This window comes from Bubalus bubalis, chromosome 16 (genome assembly GCF_019923935.1).
Source record: "Bubalus bubalis isolate 160015118507 breed Murrah chromosome 16, NDDB_SH_1, whole genome shotgun sequence".
Lineage (NCBI taxonomy): Eukaryota > Metazoa > Chordata > Mammalia > Artiodactyla > Bovidae > Bubalus > Bubalus bubalis.
In genome coordinates, this window is record NC_059172.1 from 4,639,722 (window position 1) to 4,657,338 (window position 17,617).

General features: G+C 36.3%; 1 protein-coding gene across 1 annotated transcript; it reads right to left on the reverse strand.

Annotated features, from left to right (window-relative positions):
* Window positions 1-3,807: 3,807 nt before the first annotated feature.
* On the reverse strand, window positions 3,808-4,755 carry LOC102392203 (olfactory receptor 8H1-like). The gene has a single exon (XM_006080627.3). It carries the CDS (start codon window positions 4,753-4,755, stop codon window positions 3,808-3,810), a length of 948 nt encoding a protein of 315 aa, XP_006080689.3.
* Window positions 4,756-17,617: the final 12,862 nt, after the last annotated feature.

A 17,617-nucleotide genomic window follows, 5' to 3' on the forward strand; every position in this document is an offset into this window, starting at 1 on the left:
AAAAGCATAACTTATAAAAGAGGCTAGAAAACTGAAAAGGGCTCATATATATATGAAACTACATTATGTTTATGAATGATAACAAAGGAGACAAAAAGTATACTGTTAAACTAATGGAAGCAAAAACAAGTAGCAATTGCTCTAAGTATAGAATCTAGAAAACATTGAAATCAGAGAAAAGCAGTCATGATAACTTCAAATGGCCTTGATAAATGATAAGTGACTTTTTAAACTAATTATCAGCAAATAATTCATATTTAAAACACTTCAATTTATTAACAGTTTGAACTAGTAAAACAATGTAAACTTTTAACTCCTAAAAGAGAATTGCACTTTTGCATCTTATTATTAAAATAATCAAATATAGTTTTGTAGATAAAAAAATTAATTTAAAAAATGAAAGTTTCATTTTGATATTTGGCAAAACTAATACAATCTTGTAAAGTTTAAAAATAAAATAAAATATCTATTATACAGAGTGAAGTAAGCCAGAAAGAAAAACACCAATACAGTATACTAACGCATATATATGGAATTTAGAAAGATGGTAACAATAACCCTGTGTACGAGACAGCAAAAGAGACACTGATGTATAGAACAGTCTTATGGACTCTGTGGGAGAGGGAGAGGGTAGGAAGATTTGGGAGAATGGCATTGAAACATGTAAAATATCATGTATGAAATGAGTTTCCAGTCCAGGTTCGATGCATGATACTGGATGCTTGGGGCTGGTGCACTGGGACGACCCAGAGGGATGGAATGGGGAGGGAGGAGGGAGGAGGGTTCAGGATGGGGAACACATGTATACCTGTGGCGGATTCATTTTGATATTTGGCAAAACTAATACAGTTATGTAAAGTTTAAAAATAAAATAAAATTAAAAAAAAATAAAATAAAATTAAAAAATGAAAGTTTAAAATTATTATAGTGTAAATAAAATTATCTAGTTACAAAAATTTAAACAAAAAATATTAAATGCTTGGTAAATAAAAAATATGATCTTAACCTTTAAATAGCAGAATAGATTAAAATTGAAATTCAATATTATATACAAGAAAAACTTTAAGGGAAATTTTTAGCCCTCTACCAGACTAAAATTAATGAGCTAAAACAAAAACTGAATTCATTGTAAATTTGTAGTTTTACTTCTTATCTCTAACTGTTGCTTCCTGACCTGCATACATGTTTCTCAAGATGTGGGTCAGATGGTCTGGTATTCACATCTCCTTCAGAATTTTCCACAGTTTACTGTGATCCGCACAGTCAAAGGCTTTGGCATAGTCAGTGAGAAATCCTGAGCTGGATGAGGCACAAGCTGGAATCAAGATTGCTGGGAGAAATATCAATAACCTCAGATATGCAGATGACACCACCCTTATGGCAGAAAGTGAAGAGGAGCTCAAAAGCCTCTTGATGAAAGAGACAGAGTCTTGAGAGTGAAAAAGTTGGCTTAAAGCTCAACATTCAGAAAATGAAGATCATGGCATCTGGTCCCATCACTTCATGACAAATAGATGGGGAAACAGTGGAAACAGTGTCAGACTTTATTTTGGGGGGCTCCAAAATCACTGCAGATGGTGATTGCAGCCATGAAATTAAAAGACACTCCTTGGAAGGAAAGTTATGACCAACCTAAATAGCATATTGAAAAGCAGAGACATTACTTTTCCAGCAAAGGTCCATCTAGTCAAGACTATGGTTTTTCCTGTGGTCATGTATGGATGTGAGAGTTAGACTATAAAGAAGGCTGAGTGCCGAAGAATTGATGTCTTTGAACTGTGGTGTCTGAGAAGACTCCTGAGTGTCCCTTGGACTGCAAGGAGATCCAACCAGTTCATCCTAAAGGAGATCAGTCTTGGGTGTTCCTTGGAAGGACTGATTTTGAAGCTGAAACTTCAATACTTTGGCCACCTGATGCGAAGAGCTGTCTCATTGGAAAAGACCCTGATACTGGGAAAGATTGAGGGCAGGAGAAGGGGATGACAGAGGTTATGAGATGGTTGAATGGCATCACTGACTCAATGGACATGGGTTTGGGTAAACTCTGGGGGTTGGTGATGGACAGGGAAGCCTGGCGTGCTACAGTTCATGGGGTCGCAAAGAGTCGGACACGACTGAGCAACTGAACTGAACTGAACTACTTATCTCTGTTAAGTAGTTTAAAACAAATGAGATAAGCATTTACAATATTGTAAAGTTAAAAAATAAAATAAAATAAAAATTAAAAAAGCATTTAATTTAATTTTACAAATCTCTAGAAATCGAGAGAAAGACAATTACACTATAAAATACACAGAATTTCAATTAAAAAGCAATTTACTGAAGCTTGTTGACACATCATAGAAAGGAAGGATTTTTTTTAATATTTTCAGATAGTAACCAAAGAGATATAACTGTCTGCAGATTTTTAACTTGATGAATTTACAAACACTTCGCATTCAAAGAATTGCAAAATGAAAGTGAATTTTCCCCATGTATCAAAAACACATTCATCTTAGAATTCATTGACAAAAAAATAGTTAAAGGTTAATCTTGTTAATGTACACAGTAAACTGCAAAAAGGTGCATATGAAATGACAGAAGTATTGTTCTAGCACATTTTATATATATAATATATATATTATATATATATACACATATACACACACATAACTATCAATCTGGAAGAAAACATAAAAGTTATTAATTTTTAGGGCATTTCTAGTTCCTTAAATTTTCAACATTTTTCAAGTTTTCTGCAATATTGACATGTACTATTTTAAATCCAAACCTGTGAGGTGCTGAGTTTTTTTTTAGCTATTTGTGTGTTTGTCTTTTAAATCTACCAAAAGTAATTTTATACAAACAAGAGAATATTCTGTAAGAATAAGACACTGCATTAAAAATACTGAACAAATAAGAGTGTTCTAAAAATAATGCTGCTGCTGCTAAGTCTCTTCAGTCATGTCCAACTCTGTGTGACCCCTTAGACGGCAGCCCACCAGGCTCTGCCGTCCCTGGGATTCTCCAGGCATGAACACTGGAGTGGGTTGCCAATTCCTTCTCCAATACATAAAAGTGAAAAGTGAAAGTGAAGTCACTCAGTCTTGTCTGACTCCTAGTGACCCCATGAACTGCAGCCTACCAGGCTCCTCCATCCATGGGATTTTCCAGGTCAGAGTACTGGAGTGGGGTGCCATTGCTTTCTGCCTTCTTCTTCTAATGATAATGGTCTGCCTTTAATAGTACTACCTTAAACACTTATATCAGTTATATGATTTAATCTTTAGAAAAACTCTATGGACCTGGAATCATAGTTTATTATATTCAATTGAGAAAGTGTTTATTTAAGAGTTACACAGCTGAAAGAGCTGCAGATCTAGAATCAAAAGTCTGGAGTGTTTGGTTCAATAACAAGAGCACTCTGCTATACTGCTTTTCCACAATGTAAATGAAATAATTTCTAAAAGTGTTGTCATTGTTCCCAAAATGAAGCTCTTTTCTGTCATAAAATTCTCTGAATATGCATGAAATACTTTAAAAGGTGGTAAATAAAATTTTTATTTTGCTAATCAGTTAGCCTTAAAAACAGATAGATGTGCACCATGGATTTAACATGTGTCAGTGTTTCCAATTACAATGTGGATTTCTAAAGGCATATTCTAATAAATGTCCAAGAAAATATTTGTTCATTCAAAGGATAATTCTACTGAATAAATGAATAAATAAAGAACAAGTAAAGTCTTCAATTCATTTCTGGAGAAAGAGGAAGGAAATGCCGTAAAGGGAAGAAGGAAAAAAAAATAGCTTAAAAGTTCAGCATCACTGTTATTTTAATTGCTTGGAAACCTGTCTTTTCTGCATGACTCTACTGACAGCATTCTTCACTTCCTTGTTTCTAAGACTGTATATAAGGGGATTCAGCACGGGGATGACAATAGTATAAAAAACAGAAGCCACTTGATCCCTTCCCAAGGAGTAGGACTTACTTGGTTTTAAGTAAGTGAAAATCATAGTGCCATAGAAGATGGTTACTCCCAGGAGATGGGAGGCACAGGTAGAGAAGGCTTTCTGCTTCCCTGCAGTGGAAGTAATTTTCAGGATGGTGGACAGAATGGACACATAGGACACGGATATTGTGATAAGAGACACCACTAGGGTACAGCCAGCAACAACGAATATCATGATTTCAATATCATGTGTGTCAGTGCAGGACAGGGATAGAATTGGGGATGTGTCACAGAAAAAGTGGTAGATTACACTGGAGTTGCAGAAATGCAATTTGTTCATGCAAAGCACATTGACAAAGGAATCTGTAAAGCCAATCAAATAGGATCCAAAGACAAGAGAGCAGCAGCGTCTGGTGGACATAACAACGGGGTAATGCAGAGGGCTGCAGATGGCTGCATAGCGATCATAGGCCATGGAGGAGAGAAGGAAACATTCAGTAGCACCCAAGAAGACAAAGAAAGACATCTGAGTGAAGCAGTTCATGTATGAAATAGTTTTGATGGAAGTCAGTAAGTTGTCTAAGGTTTTAGGGGTGATGACACTTGAGTAACTGAGGTCAAGAAATGACAAGTGACTGAGGAAAAAGTACATGGCTGTGTGAAGCTGGGAATCCAGGTAGATTATCAGGATCATCCCCACATTCCCCAGCACAGTGATCAGGTATATCAGGAGAAAGAGAGTGAAGAGGACCAGCCGGATCTCTTCAGAGTCTGTCAGCCCCATGAGGATGAAGTCAGACACCTGTGTGATATTCCTTCTGCCCATAGTGTTCAAATGCTCCAAACTGTTGAGAAATCAAAGTTGAAACTTATCAGAAATTACTTCAAAAAGTTTGTGTTGCTATATAAGACCTGACATATTTATATTCATTTAGTGTTTCTAAAAACTGATGATAATGAGGTATGGACTGTGTATGAAGAAAAAAATATTAATTTGATTCCCAAATATACAAATAGATGTAAATTGACATTTAAATACAACAAAAAGTAGTATATTGAATAAATTGTATAAGCCTGAAAGTGAAAGAAAGTGAACTCGCTCAGTCATGTCCAACTCTTTGCGACCCCGCGGATTGTAGCCTACCAGGCTCCTCCATCCATGGGATTCTCCAGGCAAGAGTACTGGAGTGGGTTGCCATTTCCTTCTCCAGGGGATCTTCCCAATCCAAGAATTGAACCTGGGTCTCCCACATTGGAGGCAGAGGCTTTAACCTCTGAGACACCACGGAAGCCTCCTAAATGCTTCCCATTATTAATGAACTTAATCCCATTAGTTTATTATACCATAGTGTTATTACCCACATTTTTCATATAAGAAAAAGGTAACAGAATTTGGGTAATGTTTCCATAGTTAGAACTATTAAATGTTGGCTCTGTATTTCTACCAAGATAGACTGACTCCAGAGAGCGTGTCCATTATATTCCTGTCATAGTTAATTTCAAATATGCCTATTAAAATGCTATATATATCATAAACAATCATAGTAGAATATTTTTAATATACTATGCTCTGCTATTTCCCCTAATATTATTTAATACTAATGAAAAATAACTATCAATCTTTGGACTTTAGTAGACTGACCACATACTAAGTATTAATTTCCAAAAGATACAAACATCATAACCTGGCCATTCAAAATCAAATTTCTTCTAAAATTATATTTCTAAATGGCTAAGAGATCATGATCATAACAACTCTGTTTCTGGGTCCACCAGTCCTGGCACTACTGAAGGCAAAGATATCTAAAATGGTATCTGCATGCATACTCTTCTGATATTATTCATGCTTTATTTGATTTCAACTAAAATCTTCAATTTTTTAGAACAATACTTACTGGGAAGCAAGATTGACTGAAAAACACCTTCTTCTAATATTATCTGTCTTTCTGTAATATAATATTTGTTTCTTTGAGATAAATTCTTTTTAAATATTAGTGCAGTCATTTTGTCTTATTCTGAAGGAAAAATTAATCAACTTAGAAAGTTTGTTCAGTTCCCAATCAAATGTAACATCTGCCAGGAATGTATGTCTAAAATGGATATCAGAAGCAGAGCAGAGTATGCCTTGCCTCTTATCCTAATAATTCCAGGGCACCTCACATACTGGGGGTTGATGATTGCAACACTTGGTCATCCCTGTGGACCAATTTCCAAGGAAGAATTCTTGGCATATCTCCAAGGACAAAAGGGACTTGGCATGTCTTCAGGGACTAGATGCAGGTATGCTAGGCCATGAGAAACTAGATGTCTTCCTTTGCAAGACCCACAGTGAGGGGCCTAATGGCTTGGTCTTCCTGTGTGGTGCTCTAAATTTTTGCCTGGGTGGTAGAGAAACTATTCTAGAGCAATACTTACTCTATACCTGAAACTGTCAGGGAAAGAATGATTTTTTCATTCCTGAGGAAAGACTTATTTTTCACAATGAGTCTTTTATATCTAATTGTGTGACACTATTATGGGAGTAGACATTTTCATTAGAAACAAACTGAGAATTTAACAAAATTGAAAGAATATGAAAAAATTCAACATTATATAACATTTTGATAAATTTTGTAACATTTTGATAAATTTCTCCAGATGATTTTTTAATATAATGCTTGTTTGCATACCTGTAGAACTTCATAATTATTATCATACTGGATGTTCAGTATCCATCCTTATTTTATAATTTAAATTTCATAACATACTATAGCCAATGTTATTCTAGTCTCTCATAAAACCAATAACTTCATGTTTTATTTATTGACTGACACCCTATAACCAACTTTATTCTAGTGAAGTCTTCTTCAGATGTTAAGAATGTTATTGAATATTGTTTATCCAAGGTGAGATAACAAGGAAAGACTATAAAAAGGGATAAACTGAGAATCAGGTTAAAATACTCTTATGAATCTTTCATTAATTCATGAGAATTAAACCAATTTTCATATAGATTTAAAAGTGACTCTTATAGGAAACTCTGGTCATCCTCCCGAATTTCAAGAGATAATTTGTTGTTTGGAAAAAAGGAAAAAATTGTGCATTTATTGTAATTTTAATGAATTTTGGAAGGGCATTTATACTCACTCAAACTTTGTTCTGCTAGAATAGGTGTGAAATAAAATTCATATTTTATGATAAGAAAAATTATAAGCAAAAATGTCCTTCTGTCCTTTCACCTCCTCCCTCCCCTCTACGGTGCATTGTGTATCTGCATTATGCCTTGGCCAAACCTCCACTGTCAACAGAAACCTGCTTAGCCATAAAAAGCAACATTCTTCTAGCATCAACAAAGCAACTCCTTAAGATATTCCTTTTTAATCTCATATGATACCACTATGACCCACGACTTCCCTGGTGGCTCAAATGGTAAAGAATCTGCCTGCAATGTGGGAGATCTGGGTTTGATCCCTGGGTCGGGAAGATTCCCTGGAGAAGGAAAAGGCAACCCACTCCAGTATTCTTGCCTTGGAAACCCCATGGACAGAGGAGCCTGGTGGGATGCAGTCCATGGGGTCATAAAGAGTCAGACCCGAGTGAGAAACTAACCCTTTCACATGAACCATGACCTAGTACTTGCTTAGATCTAGATTGTATCCACTGTCAAATATACATCATTTAATATTCAGGTCTCTGTCTCAAAAACTTATGTAACTGTCCTTTGACTTCTAACAGGCAGAAAGTTCCTGGATTTCTAAGCTGTCCTCAAGTTACAATTCTCAATTTGACTTGAATAAAAGTTTCCATTTATTTCTTCGAGTGACCAGTTAATTTTTCACTGAAAGTCTGACTCTTTGCGACCCTATGGATTATAGCTCACCAGGCTCCTCCATCCGTGTGACTTTTTTAGGCAAGAATCCTGGAGTGGTTGCCATTTTCTTCTCCGGGGATCTTCCCGACCCAGGGATCAAACTCAGGGCTCCCACATTGCAGGCAGACTCTTTACCCTCTGAGCCACCCGGGAATCCAGTCTTATTTGGAGATTAGAAAGCCAGAGTAAACTTATTTGATGATAAGTAACTTTGGGAGTTAAGTAAAATAAGAGGCTAATAGTAATTTTCAATGTAAAAACCACCTCAACAACCATAATATTAACATTAGTCACTTAGTTGTGTCCAGCTCTTTGCAACCCCGTGGACTAGAGCCTACCAGGTTTCTATGTCCTTGTAATGCTTCAGGCGAGAATCCTGGAGTGGGTAGTCATTCCCTTCTCCAGGGAATCTTCCCGACCTGGGGATTAAACCCGGGTCTTGGGGATTTCAGGCAGATTCTTTACCATCTGAGCTACAGGAGCTTCCCTGTAGCTTTTGGTGACTATAATTTTGACTCTATATTTGTGACTATAATTTGGTTACTGCAAAATTACCAGGAGCAAGTCACTTGCTTAATATTTTCCCATCCTTGAAATTTATCTTGATTATGTTCAATATATATATATATATTTTTTTTTTACACGATTTGTGGCTATTACTGTACCTTTTATTGTATCACGGCAGAAACAAAAGTCTGCTCAGAGATTTTTTTAAAAGTCTCTCTTGATTTAATATGATATAGTTTCATCCTTTAATTTGTTGGTTTTAACTATGCCATCCACAAACATTCCTTTTTCTCTTGGACTCTACTGTTGTTTTTTTTTTTTTCTTTAATGAGTGAAAGAATGATTCTTTTGTTTTCTTTGGATGCTGCTGTTGCTGCTGCTTAGTCACTTTATTCATGTCGAACTCTTTGCAACTCTATGGACCATAGCTCGCCAAGCTCCTCTGTCTTTTTTGACAAATGCTATTAAATTATCTTTTTTTTTTGTTTTCTAATTCATTAATTGTTATCTAATTTGTATCACTTTTCACCTACTGTATGAGATTTGTGGGGAACAAAAAATAATTTTCCCTCTGTCCTTTCTTATTTTTGGCTGAAACCCACCTTCTTGTAATGAAAGGCAGATGACCAGGATAAAAACAAATAGAAATTTAGTAATATATATATCCCCCTTATACATGGGAGACATCCAAGAAAACTGAGTAATTCTCCAAAAAGGGTCTAAGCCACGACCTTAAATACCATCTCCAGCTAAAGGTAAAAGAAGATATGGGAGGGTGGGAGTCAGGAAAGAATAGTAACCAAGAGTGCAGTTGTTAATGCAGACTCAACTTCATTCTTTCTTCACTGAATAGAGATTTAGTCATCTTTCTCCTGGTATAGAAAGGGAGGCAAAGTGTAAGTGATAGTCACTTAGTCATGTCAGACTCTTTGTGAATCTTTGCGGCCTCATGGACTGTAGCCCTCCAGGCTCCTTTGTCCTTGGAGTTCTCCAGGCAAGAATACTGGAGAGGGTAGCCATTCCATCTCCAGAGGATCTTCCCAATCTAGGGATCAAAACCAGGTCTCCTGCATTGCAGGCAGATTCTTTACTCACTGAGCCAGCAGGGAAGCCCACAGAGAGGGAGACATCCTTCCAAATGGAGAGTAGCAGTGTTAGTCACTCAGTACCCAACTCTTTGTGACTCCATAGATTGGATTGTAGTTCACCAAGCTTCTGTGTTCGTGGGGATTCTCCAGGCAAGAATACTGGACTGGGTTGCCATTTCCTTCTCCAAGGGATCTTCCCCACCCAGGGATTGAACCCAGGTCTCCTGCATTTCAGGCAGATTCTTTACAGTCTGAGCTACATGGACATTTCCCCTTTAAATGTAAATGCCTCCTACAAAAGGATAACTTCTACTCAATTTCCAGAACATCTTCCATGTCTACTGTTTTATTTTATTTTAAAATAACTAAATAATCCTTGAGCATAGAAAGCATCTAATGGCATTGAAAATTTTTTTCCCTTTCAGGTTGAATTTACTGTTTTTTTTTTTTCCTAGGACCTAGTAATACCTACTTAACTCACTATGGAAAGACATGAATTAGAGGTATTGAGGGATGGTACAGATACAGAAGTTCAAAGAGAGAATGATGAGAGGTCATGAAGGATAAGTTTGAGGTGTATATTAAAATATGTATACATATGAACATTTGGCCACCTCATGCGAAGAGTTGAGTCATTGGAAAAGACTCTGATGCTGGGAGGGATTGGGGGCAGGAGGAGAAAGGGACGACAGAGGATGAGATGGCTGCACGGCATCACTGACTCGACGGACATGAGTCTGAGTGAACTCCAGGAGTTGGTGATGGACAGGGAGGCCTGGCGTGCTGCGATTCATGGAGTCGCAAAGAGTTGGACACGACTGAGCGACTGATCTGATCTGATCTGATCTGATGGACATTTAATCATAACTCGACAAGTAAAATATATTTCTACATTTTATGATTAACTGGAAAAGTGTGGTATGTTTCTGCTCTTAGAGAGAGATTAACTAGGAAACATTAAAACATAAAAAGTAACAATTTGATATATAATTTTATTAATACCAAATAAATATGAAGGCCTGATATGATCTACAGACAACATACACAGTGAAAGTGCAAATAATGCATACAATTAGAACTGAGGAAAATATAGGTAAATATAAATATATTTCAACAGCTGACATTTTTCAAACAATTATAAAAATTTAAGCATTATAGTTATAGTGCATAAATGAAAAGCTTTGATAGAGGAAAAAAAAGGAAATATCAGTTTAATAATTTTCCATGATGATGGTGAAATATAATGAAAGCAATCATCTGAATCGGATATTGTGCTTAGAATGAAAAATGTATGTAGGTTTAAGAAAGGGAATGAGTGATGAGTTGTTAAGACAGCCTTCAGTTCAGTTCAGTCACTCAGTCGTGTCTGACTTTTTGCAACCCCATGAAATGCAGCACTCCAGGCCTCCCTGCCCATCACCAACTCCCAGAGTTCACCCAAACTCATATCCATCGAGTCCGTGATGCCATCCAGCCATCTCATCCTCTGTCATCCCCTTCTCCTCCTGCCCCCAATTCCTCCCAGCATCAGGGTCTTTTCCAATGAGTCAGCTCTTTGCATGAGGTGGCCAAAGTATTGGAGTTTCAGCTTTAGCATCAGTCTTTCCAAAGAACACCCAGGACTGATCTCCTTCAGAATGGACTGGCTGGATCTCCTTGCAGTCCAAGGGGCTCTCAAGAGTCTTCTCCAACACCACAGTTAAAAAGCATAAATTCTTCAGTGCTCAGCCTTCTCCACAGTCCAACTTTCACATCCATACATGACCACAGGAAAAACCATAGCCTTGACTAGATGGACCTTTGTTGGCAAAGTAATGCCTCTGTTTTTGAATATGCTATGTAGGTTGCTCATAACTTTCCTTCCAAGGAATAAGCATCTTTTAATTTCATGGCTGCAATCACCATCTGCAGTGATTTTGGAGCCCAGAAAAAGAAAGTCTGACACAGTTTCCATTGTTTCCCCATCTATTTCCCATGAAGTGATGGGACCAGATGCCATGATCTTCGTTTTCTGAGTGTTGAGCTTTAAGCCAGATTTCTCACTCCCCTCTTTCACGTTCATCAAGAGGCTTTTTAGTTCCTCTTCACTTTTTGCCATATGGATGGTGTCATCTGCATATCTGAGGTTATTGATATTTCTCTCAGTAATCTTGATTCCAGTTTGTGCTTGTTCCAGCCCAGTGTTTCTCATGATGTACTCTGCATATAAGTTAAATAAGCAGAGTGACAATATACAGCCTTGATGTACCCCTTTTCCTATTTGGAACCAGTCTGTTGTTCCATGTCCAATTCTAACTGTTGCTTCCTGACCTGCATATAGGTTTCTCAAGAGACAGGTCAGGTCGTCTGGTATTCCCATCTCTTTCATAATTTTCCACAGTTTATTGTGATCCACACAGTCAAAGGCTTTGGCATAGTCAATAAAGTAGAAATTGATTTTTTTTTTTTTGGAACTCTCTACTTTTTTTCATGATCCAGTGGATGTTAACAATTTGATCTCTGGTTCCTCTGCCTTTATTAAAACCAGCTTGAACATCTGGAAGTTCATGGTTCACGTATTGCTGAAGCCTGGCTTGGAGAATTTTGAGCATTACTTTACTAGCGTGTGAGATGAGTGCAATTGTGCAGTAGTTTGAGCATTCTTTGGCATTGCCTTTCTTTGGGATTGGAATGAAAACTGACCTTTTCCAGTCCTGTGGCCACTGCTGAGTTTTCCAAATTTGCTGGCATATTGAATGCAGCACTTTCACAGCATCATCATTCAGGATTTGAAATAGCTCAATAATTCCCTAAATAATACATTGTATATCTCATCAGCTGTCACTTACAATGGTTTATAATGTAAAATCACATGGTAAAGTGAAGTTTTCAGGAGTCAGATATCAGTAATGTAAATCAAGGAAGAAAGTTAAAATTTTAAAACCAAATGTATACATTGTGCATATACACATATCCCTTCACATGAATTGTCTTCAGCCAGTCCCAAAACTGAAGACTGTTTATTTCTGCAGGAGGTTGGTTTGTGATATATGTAAGATATATAAGAAGGCCTAACCAGTTACAAATGGTTTTTGTAACTGCAATGGTTACAAAACACATCAACAAAGTATAAATTTACATACACTCATTTCCTTATCCTAAGCATTAAAGAAAACAACCATTTGAAGAGAAATCTCTTAATCACTATGCCATTTTTAATATACAAGTAAACAATGTTTTTGAAAGAATTCTAGAAATAGAATTTTCAATTAATATTTTTTGAGTGCTGATATGCACAGGATTGTCTAAATATCAGGCAAGATATAAACATGAATAAGATAGAATTCTTAACCTTGATGAATTCATCACTATGTTTCCACAGGCCAAAAAAGCAAAGAAAGCGATTAATTATACACTGCATATGTGACACATTTGTTTTATGCTGTGGAGAGCAAAACTATGACTAAGCAAATTTTCTCAAAGAGCTTACAATCTTGTTGAAGAGAGAGACAAATATTTTAAACACACGTATTTTCTCCTAAAAGAACTTCATGAAATTAATCTTTGGTTCCTTTCAATAAATGCTTTGACTGCTCAATTTGTTTCATTCCTTCTCAAGATTCATGCACAGTGAAGGCAGCAGCGGGGATTTCCTCTTTTCCAGAGGTCATTTTGTAACAATGCTGGGAAGAGTATGTTAAACTGGATTGATGTTCAAGTCTCTTTTCAAGGAAAAATAAAAGCAAAACCCAGTTTTATTTTTAATACTATGGACTTAATGAAGTTTTTCTGCCTGATTTGGAGAAATGAGAATCTCTAAATATACCTCCAAAATGGCTTAGGAATTATGCTATGCTAAAGTACTTCATGTCTCTACACACATGCATAGACACACACACACACACACACACACACACATTAAAAAATTATTGACTCTTTGATGTTAGGGAAGCACATTATAGTGAATAAAAATTAAACCCAGCTATTTTTTTATGAGTTCTGTACTCCACTGCATAAATGCATCACCTTTATCTTGAAAACAAGATATAAACATAGCTTGTCAAAAGACTAGAAAAATGAAAACTACCCAGAAATATAGGAAAAAGCATTATGCTTCTGACAGATGAGAGAGGAGTCAAAAAGTATATTATTGAACAAATGCAAGCAAAAATAAATAGCAATTGCTGTAAATATAGAGTCTAGAAAACATGGACATCAGAGCAAAAATAAGTCATAATAATCTCAATTAAAATTTGTAAAAATGGAAAATAATTAAAATAAATTAGGTAGGTGAAACAATGCACATTTAAAACATTTGAATTTGTTGAGAGTTTTGAATTAATACAAATAATTTACATTATCTCCTAATAAAGAGCTTATGCTTATGCATTTTATTTTTAATATTTAAAAATATTTACAAAAATCAAAGATTGTTTTACATAGACAGAAATCTAAATTTCAAATAATAAATTTTTTTACAACCACTGATGTTTGAATAAAATGATCTATGTAGTTTCAAAAGTTTAAACAAGAAATATGAAATACCTGGAAAATAAAAAATATTTTCTAAAATAAGCTTTCAATAGAGAAAGTTAAAATTGCAATTCAAGGTTATGTACAAGAAAAGTTTAAAATATAAGAAATTTTAGTATCCTAGTGATTAAAGATTATAGGTTACCAGAGCTTCTGAATTCATTGCAAATTGGTAGCTTTATAACTTTTCTCTGTTAAAAAAAATAATTAGATCAACCAAGTATTTAGATTAAGAATTTATTTTTAATAATCATATCAAATCTATAGAAAACAGCAGAAAGGCAGTAATATTTTAAAATATGTAGAATTTCAACAAAGATGCATTTACTGAAGCTTACTGACCTGTAACAGTAAGGTAGCCTTATTAAATATTTTCAGTTGGGAACAGGACGCCAATCCAAGAGTGAAGGAATATATGTATACTTATAGCTGATTCACTTTGTTGTACAGCAGAAACTAACACAGCATTGCAAAACAATTACACATCAATAAAAAAAAATAATAAAATAGAATTGATATATTCCAGGAGCCATAAAAGTGATAACACGGCATGCAGAATTTTAACTTAATAAATTTACAAATATTTCATGTCCAAAACACTGCAAAATGAGAATCTAGATCCTCTCATGAACCAAACGCAGTCCTTTTAGATTTCAATGATAATGAAATAATCAAAGATTAAACTTGTAAGTATACACTGCTGCTGCTAAGTCGCTTCAGCCGTGTCTGACTCTGTGCAACCCCATAGACGGCAGCCCATCAGGCTCCCCTCTGTGGGATTCTCCAGGCAAGAATACTGGAGTGGGTTGCCATTGCCTTCTCCAATGCATGAAAGTCAATAGTGAAAGTGAAGTCGCTCAGTCATGCCTGACTCTTAGTGACCCCATGGACTGCAGCCCACCAGGCTCCTCCATCCATGGGATTTTCCAGGCAAGAGTACTGGAGTGGGGTGCCATTGCCTTCTCCCATAAGTATACACAGAAAACCTCAAAAAAGGACACAGGAAATGATAGGACTATTGTTCATATACCTGATACACACACACACACACACACACACACACACACACATATATATATATATATGTATATAAAACTATCCATCTGTTTACAATAGCTAGGACTTGGAAGCAACCTAGATGTCCATTGGCAGACAGCTGGATAAGAAAGCTGTGGCACATGTATATAATGAAATATTACTTAGCTATTAAAAATAATGCACTTTTTATGCATTTTTTTTACCTCAGTTCTAATGAGGTGGATGAAACTTGAGCCTTTTATACAGAGTGAAGTAAGTCAGAAAGAAAAGCACCAATACAGTATATTAACGCATATACATGGAATTTAGGAAGATGGTAATAATGACCCTATATGTGAGACAGCAAAGGAGACACAGATGTAAAGAACAGACTTTGGGATTCTGTGGGAGAAGATGAGGGTGGGATGATTTGAGAGAATAGCAGTGAAACATGTATATTACCATATGTGAAATAGAGCACCAGTCCAAATTTGATGCATGCAACAGCGCACTCAAAGCCGGTGCACTGGGACAACCCTGAAGGATGGGATGGGGAGGAGGATTTAGATGGGGGATTAGATGAGGGACACATGTACACCCATGGCTGATTCATGTCACATTATGGCAAAAACCACCAAAATATTGTAAAGTAATTAGCCTCAAATTAAAATAAATAAATAAAAAACTACCAATCTAGAACAATACATACAAAACCCTGAATAACTTTTTAGGCATTTCTATTTCCTTAAAATTTTCAAATATCTCAAATATTAACACGTTCCATTCTAAAAGCAAAACTGTGAAATGCCAGGTTTTCCTTTAGTTTTTTTTGTGTGTTTGCCCTTTAAATCAATCAAAGCTAATTCATAAAACTACACATGAATATTTATTAATAAAAAGGCATTGGGCATTCAAAATACTGGGAGGTGAGTGTTCTGATGATAATGGCCAATATTTATTCAGTTCAGTAACTCAGTCATGTACGACTTTTTGCAACCCCATGAATCGCAGCACACCAGGCCTCCCTGTCCATCACCAACTCCTGGAGTTTACCCAAACTCATATCCATCAAGTAGGTGATACCATCCAGCCATCTCATCCTCTGTTGTCCCCTTTTCCTCCTGCCCCCAATCCCTCCCAGCATCAAGGTCTTTTCCAATGAGTCAACTCTTCGCATGAGGTGGCCAAAGTACTGGAGTTTCAGCTTTAGCATCATTCCTTCCAAAGAAATCCCAGGGCTGATCTCCTTTAGGATGGACTGGTTGGATCTCCTTGCAGTTCAAGGGACTCTCAAGAGTCTTCTCCAACACCACAGTTCAAAAGCATCAATTCTTCGACACTCAGCTTTCTTCACAGTCCAACTCTCACATCCATACATGACCACAGGAAAAACAATAACCTTGGCTAGACGGACCTTTGTTGGCAAAGTAATGTCTCTTCTTTTGAATATGCTGTCTAGGTTGGTCATAACTTTCCTTTCAAGGAGTAAGCCTCTTTTGATTTCATAGCTGCAATCACCATCTGCAGTGATTTTGGAGCCAAGAAAAATAAAGTCAGTCGCTGTTTCCACTGTTTCTCCATCTATTTCCCATGAAGTGATGGGACCAGATGCCATGATCTTCATTTTCTGAATGTTGAGCTTTAAGCCAACTTTTTCACTCTCCTCTTTCACTTTCATCAAGAGGCTCTTTAGTTTTTCTTCACTTTCTGTCATAAGGGTGGTGTCATCTGCATATCTGAGGTTATTGATATTTCTCCTGGCAATCTTGATTCCAGCTTGTGCTTCCTCCAGCCCAGTGTTCCTCATGATGTACTCTGCATAGAAGTTAAATAAGCAGGGTGACAATATACAGCCTGATGTACTCCTTTTCCTATTTGGAACCAGTCTGTTGTTCCATGTCCAGTTCAAACTGTTACTTCCTGACCTGCAGACAGGTTTCTCAAGAGGCAGGTCAGGTGGTTTGGTATTCCCCTCTCTTTCATAATTTTCCACAGTTTATTGTGATACACACAGTCAGAGGCTTTAGCATAGTCAATAGAGCAGACATAGATGTTTCTCTGGAACTCTCTTGCTTTTTCCATGATCCAGCCTTAAAAAGTTAACATCAATTAAGTGATTTAATCCTTACAGTAACTCTTTGGACCTGGAATTGTTATTTATCTGTGCAGTTTAGGAATTTGAAATCTAAAGTTTCAGTGATTTTTTAAAAGCATTCTACAGGTAATTGAGTAGAAGGTTTGGAATCTAAATCCTAGAACATTTGGTTCTCAACCAAGTACTCATAATTACTCTGCTCTCTTGCTTCTCCACCAAGTAAAGGAAATGATTTCTGAAACTGGTATCATTTTTCCCAAAATGAGACTGTTTTCAATCATAAATTTCTCTAAAGTTTGATTATGCATGGGGATTTGTACAGCACACTTAAAAAACTGACAACTATACTTTTCATTTTGAAAATCAGTTGCCCTTAAAAACATACATATTGAGACCATGGTTTAAACGTGTTTCATGGTTTCCAATTACAGTGTAGATTTCTAAAGTCATATTCTTAGAAAGGCCTGAGATTGTATTTATTCAAGCAAAGGATGGATCAATAGAATAAATAAATAAATAGTTCTATGAGTTTTGGAGAAAGAGCAAGGAAATAGACTATAGGGACAAAAATAAAAACACACACAGACAAGCAGAGGAGCTTAAAAGTTCAGGATCAGTG

Coding starts and splice junctions, on each gene's coding strand:
- LOC102392203 (XM_006080627.3), bottom strand. CDS start 4,755: ATGGGCAGAAGGAATATCACACAGGTGTCTGACTTCATCCTCATGGGG.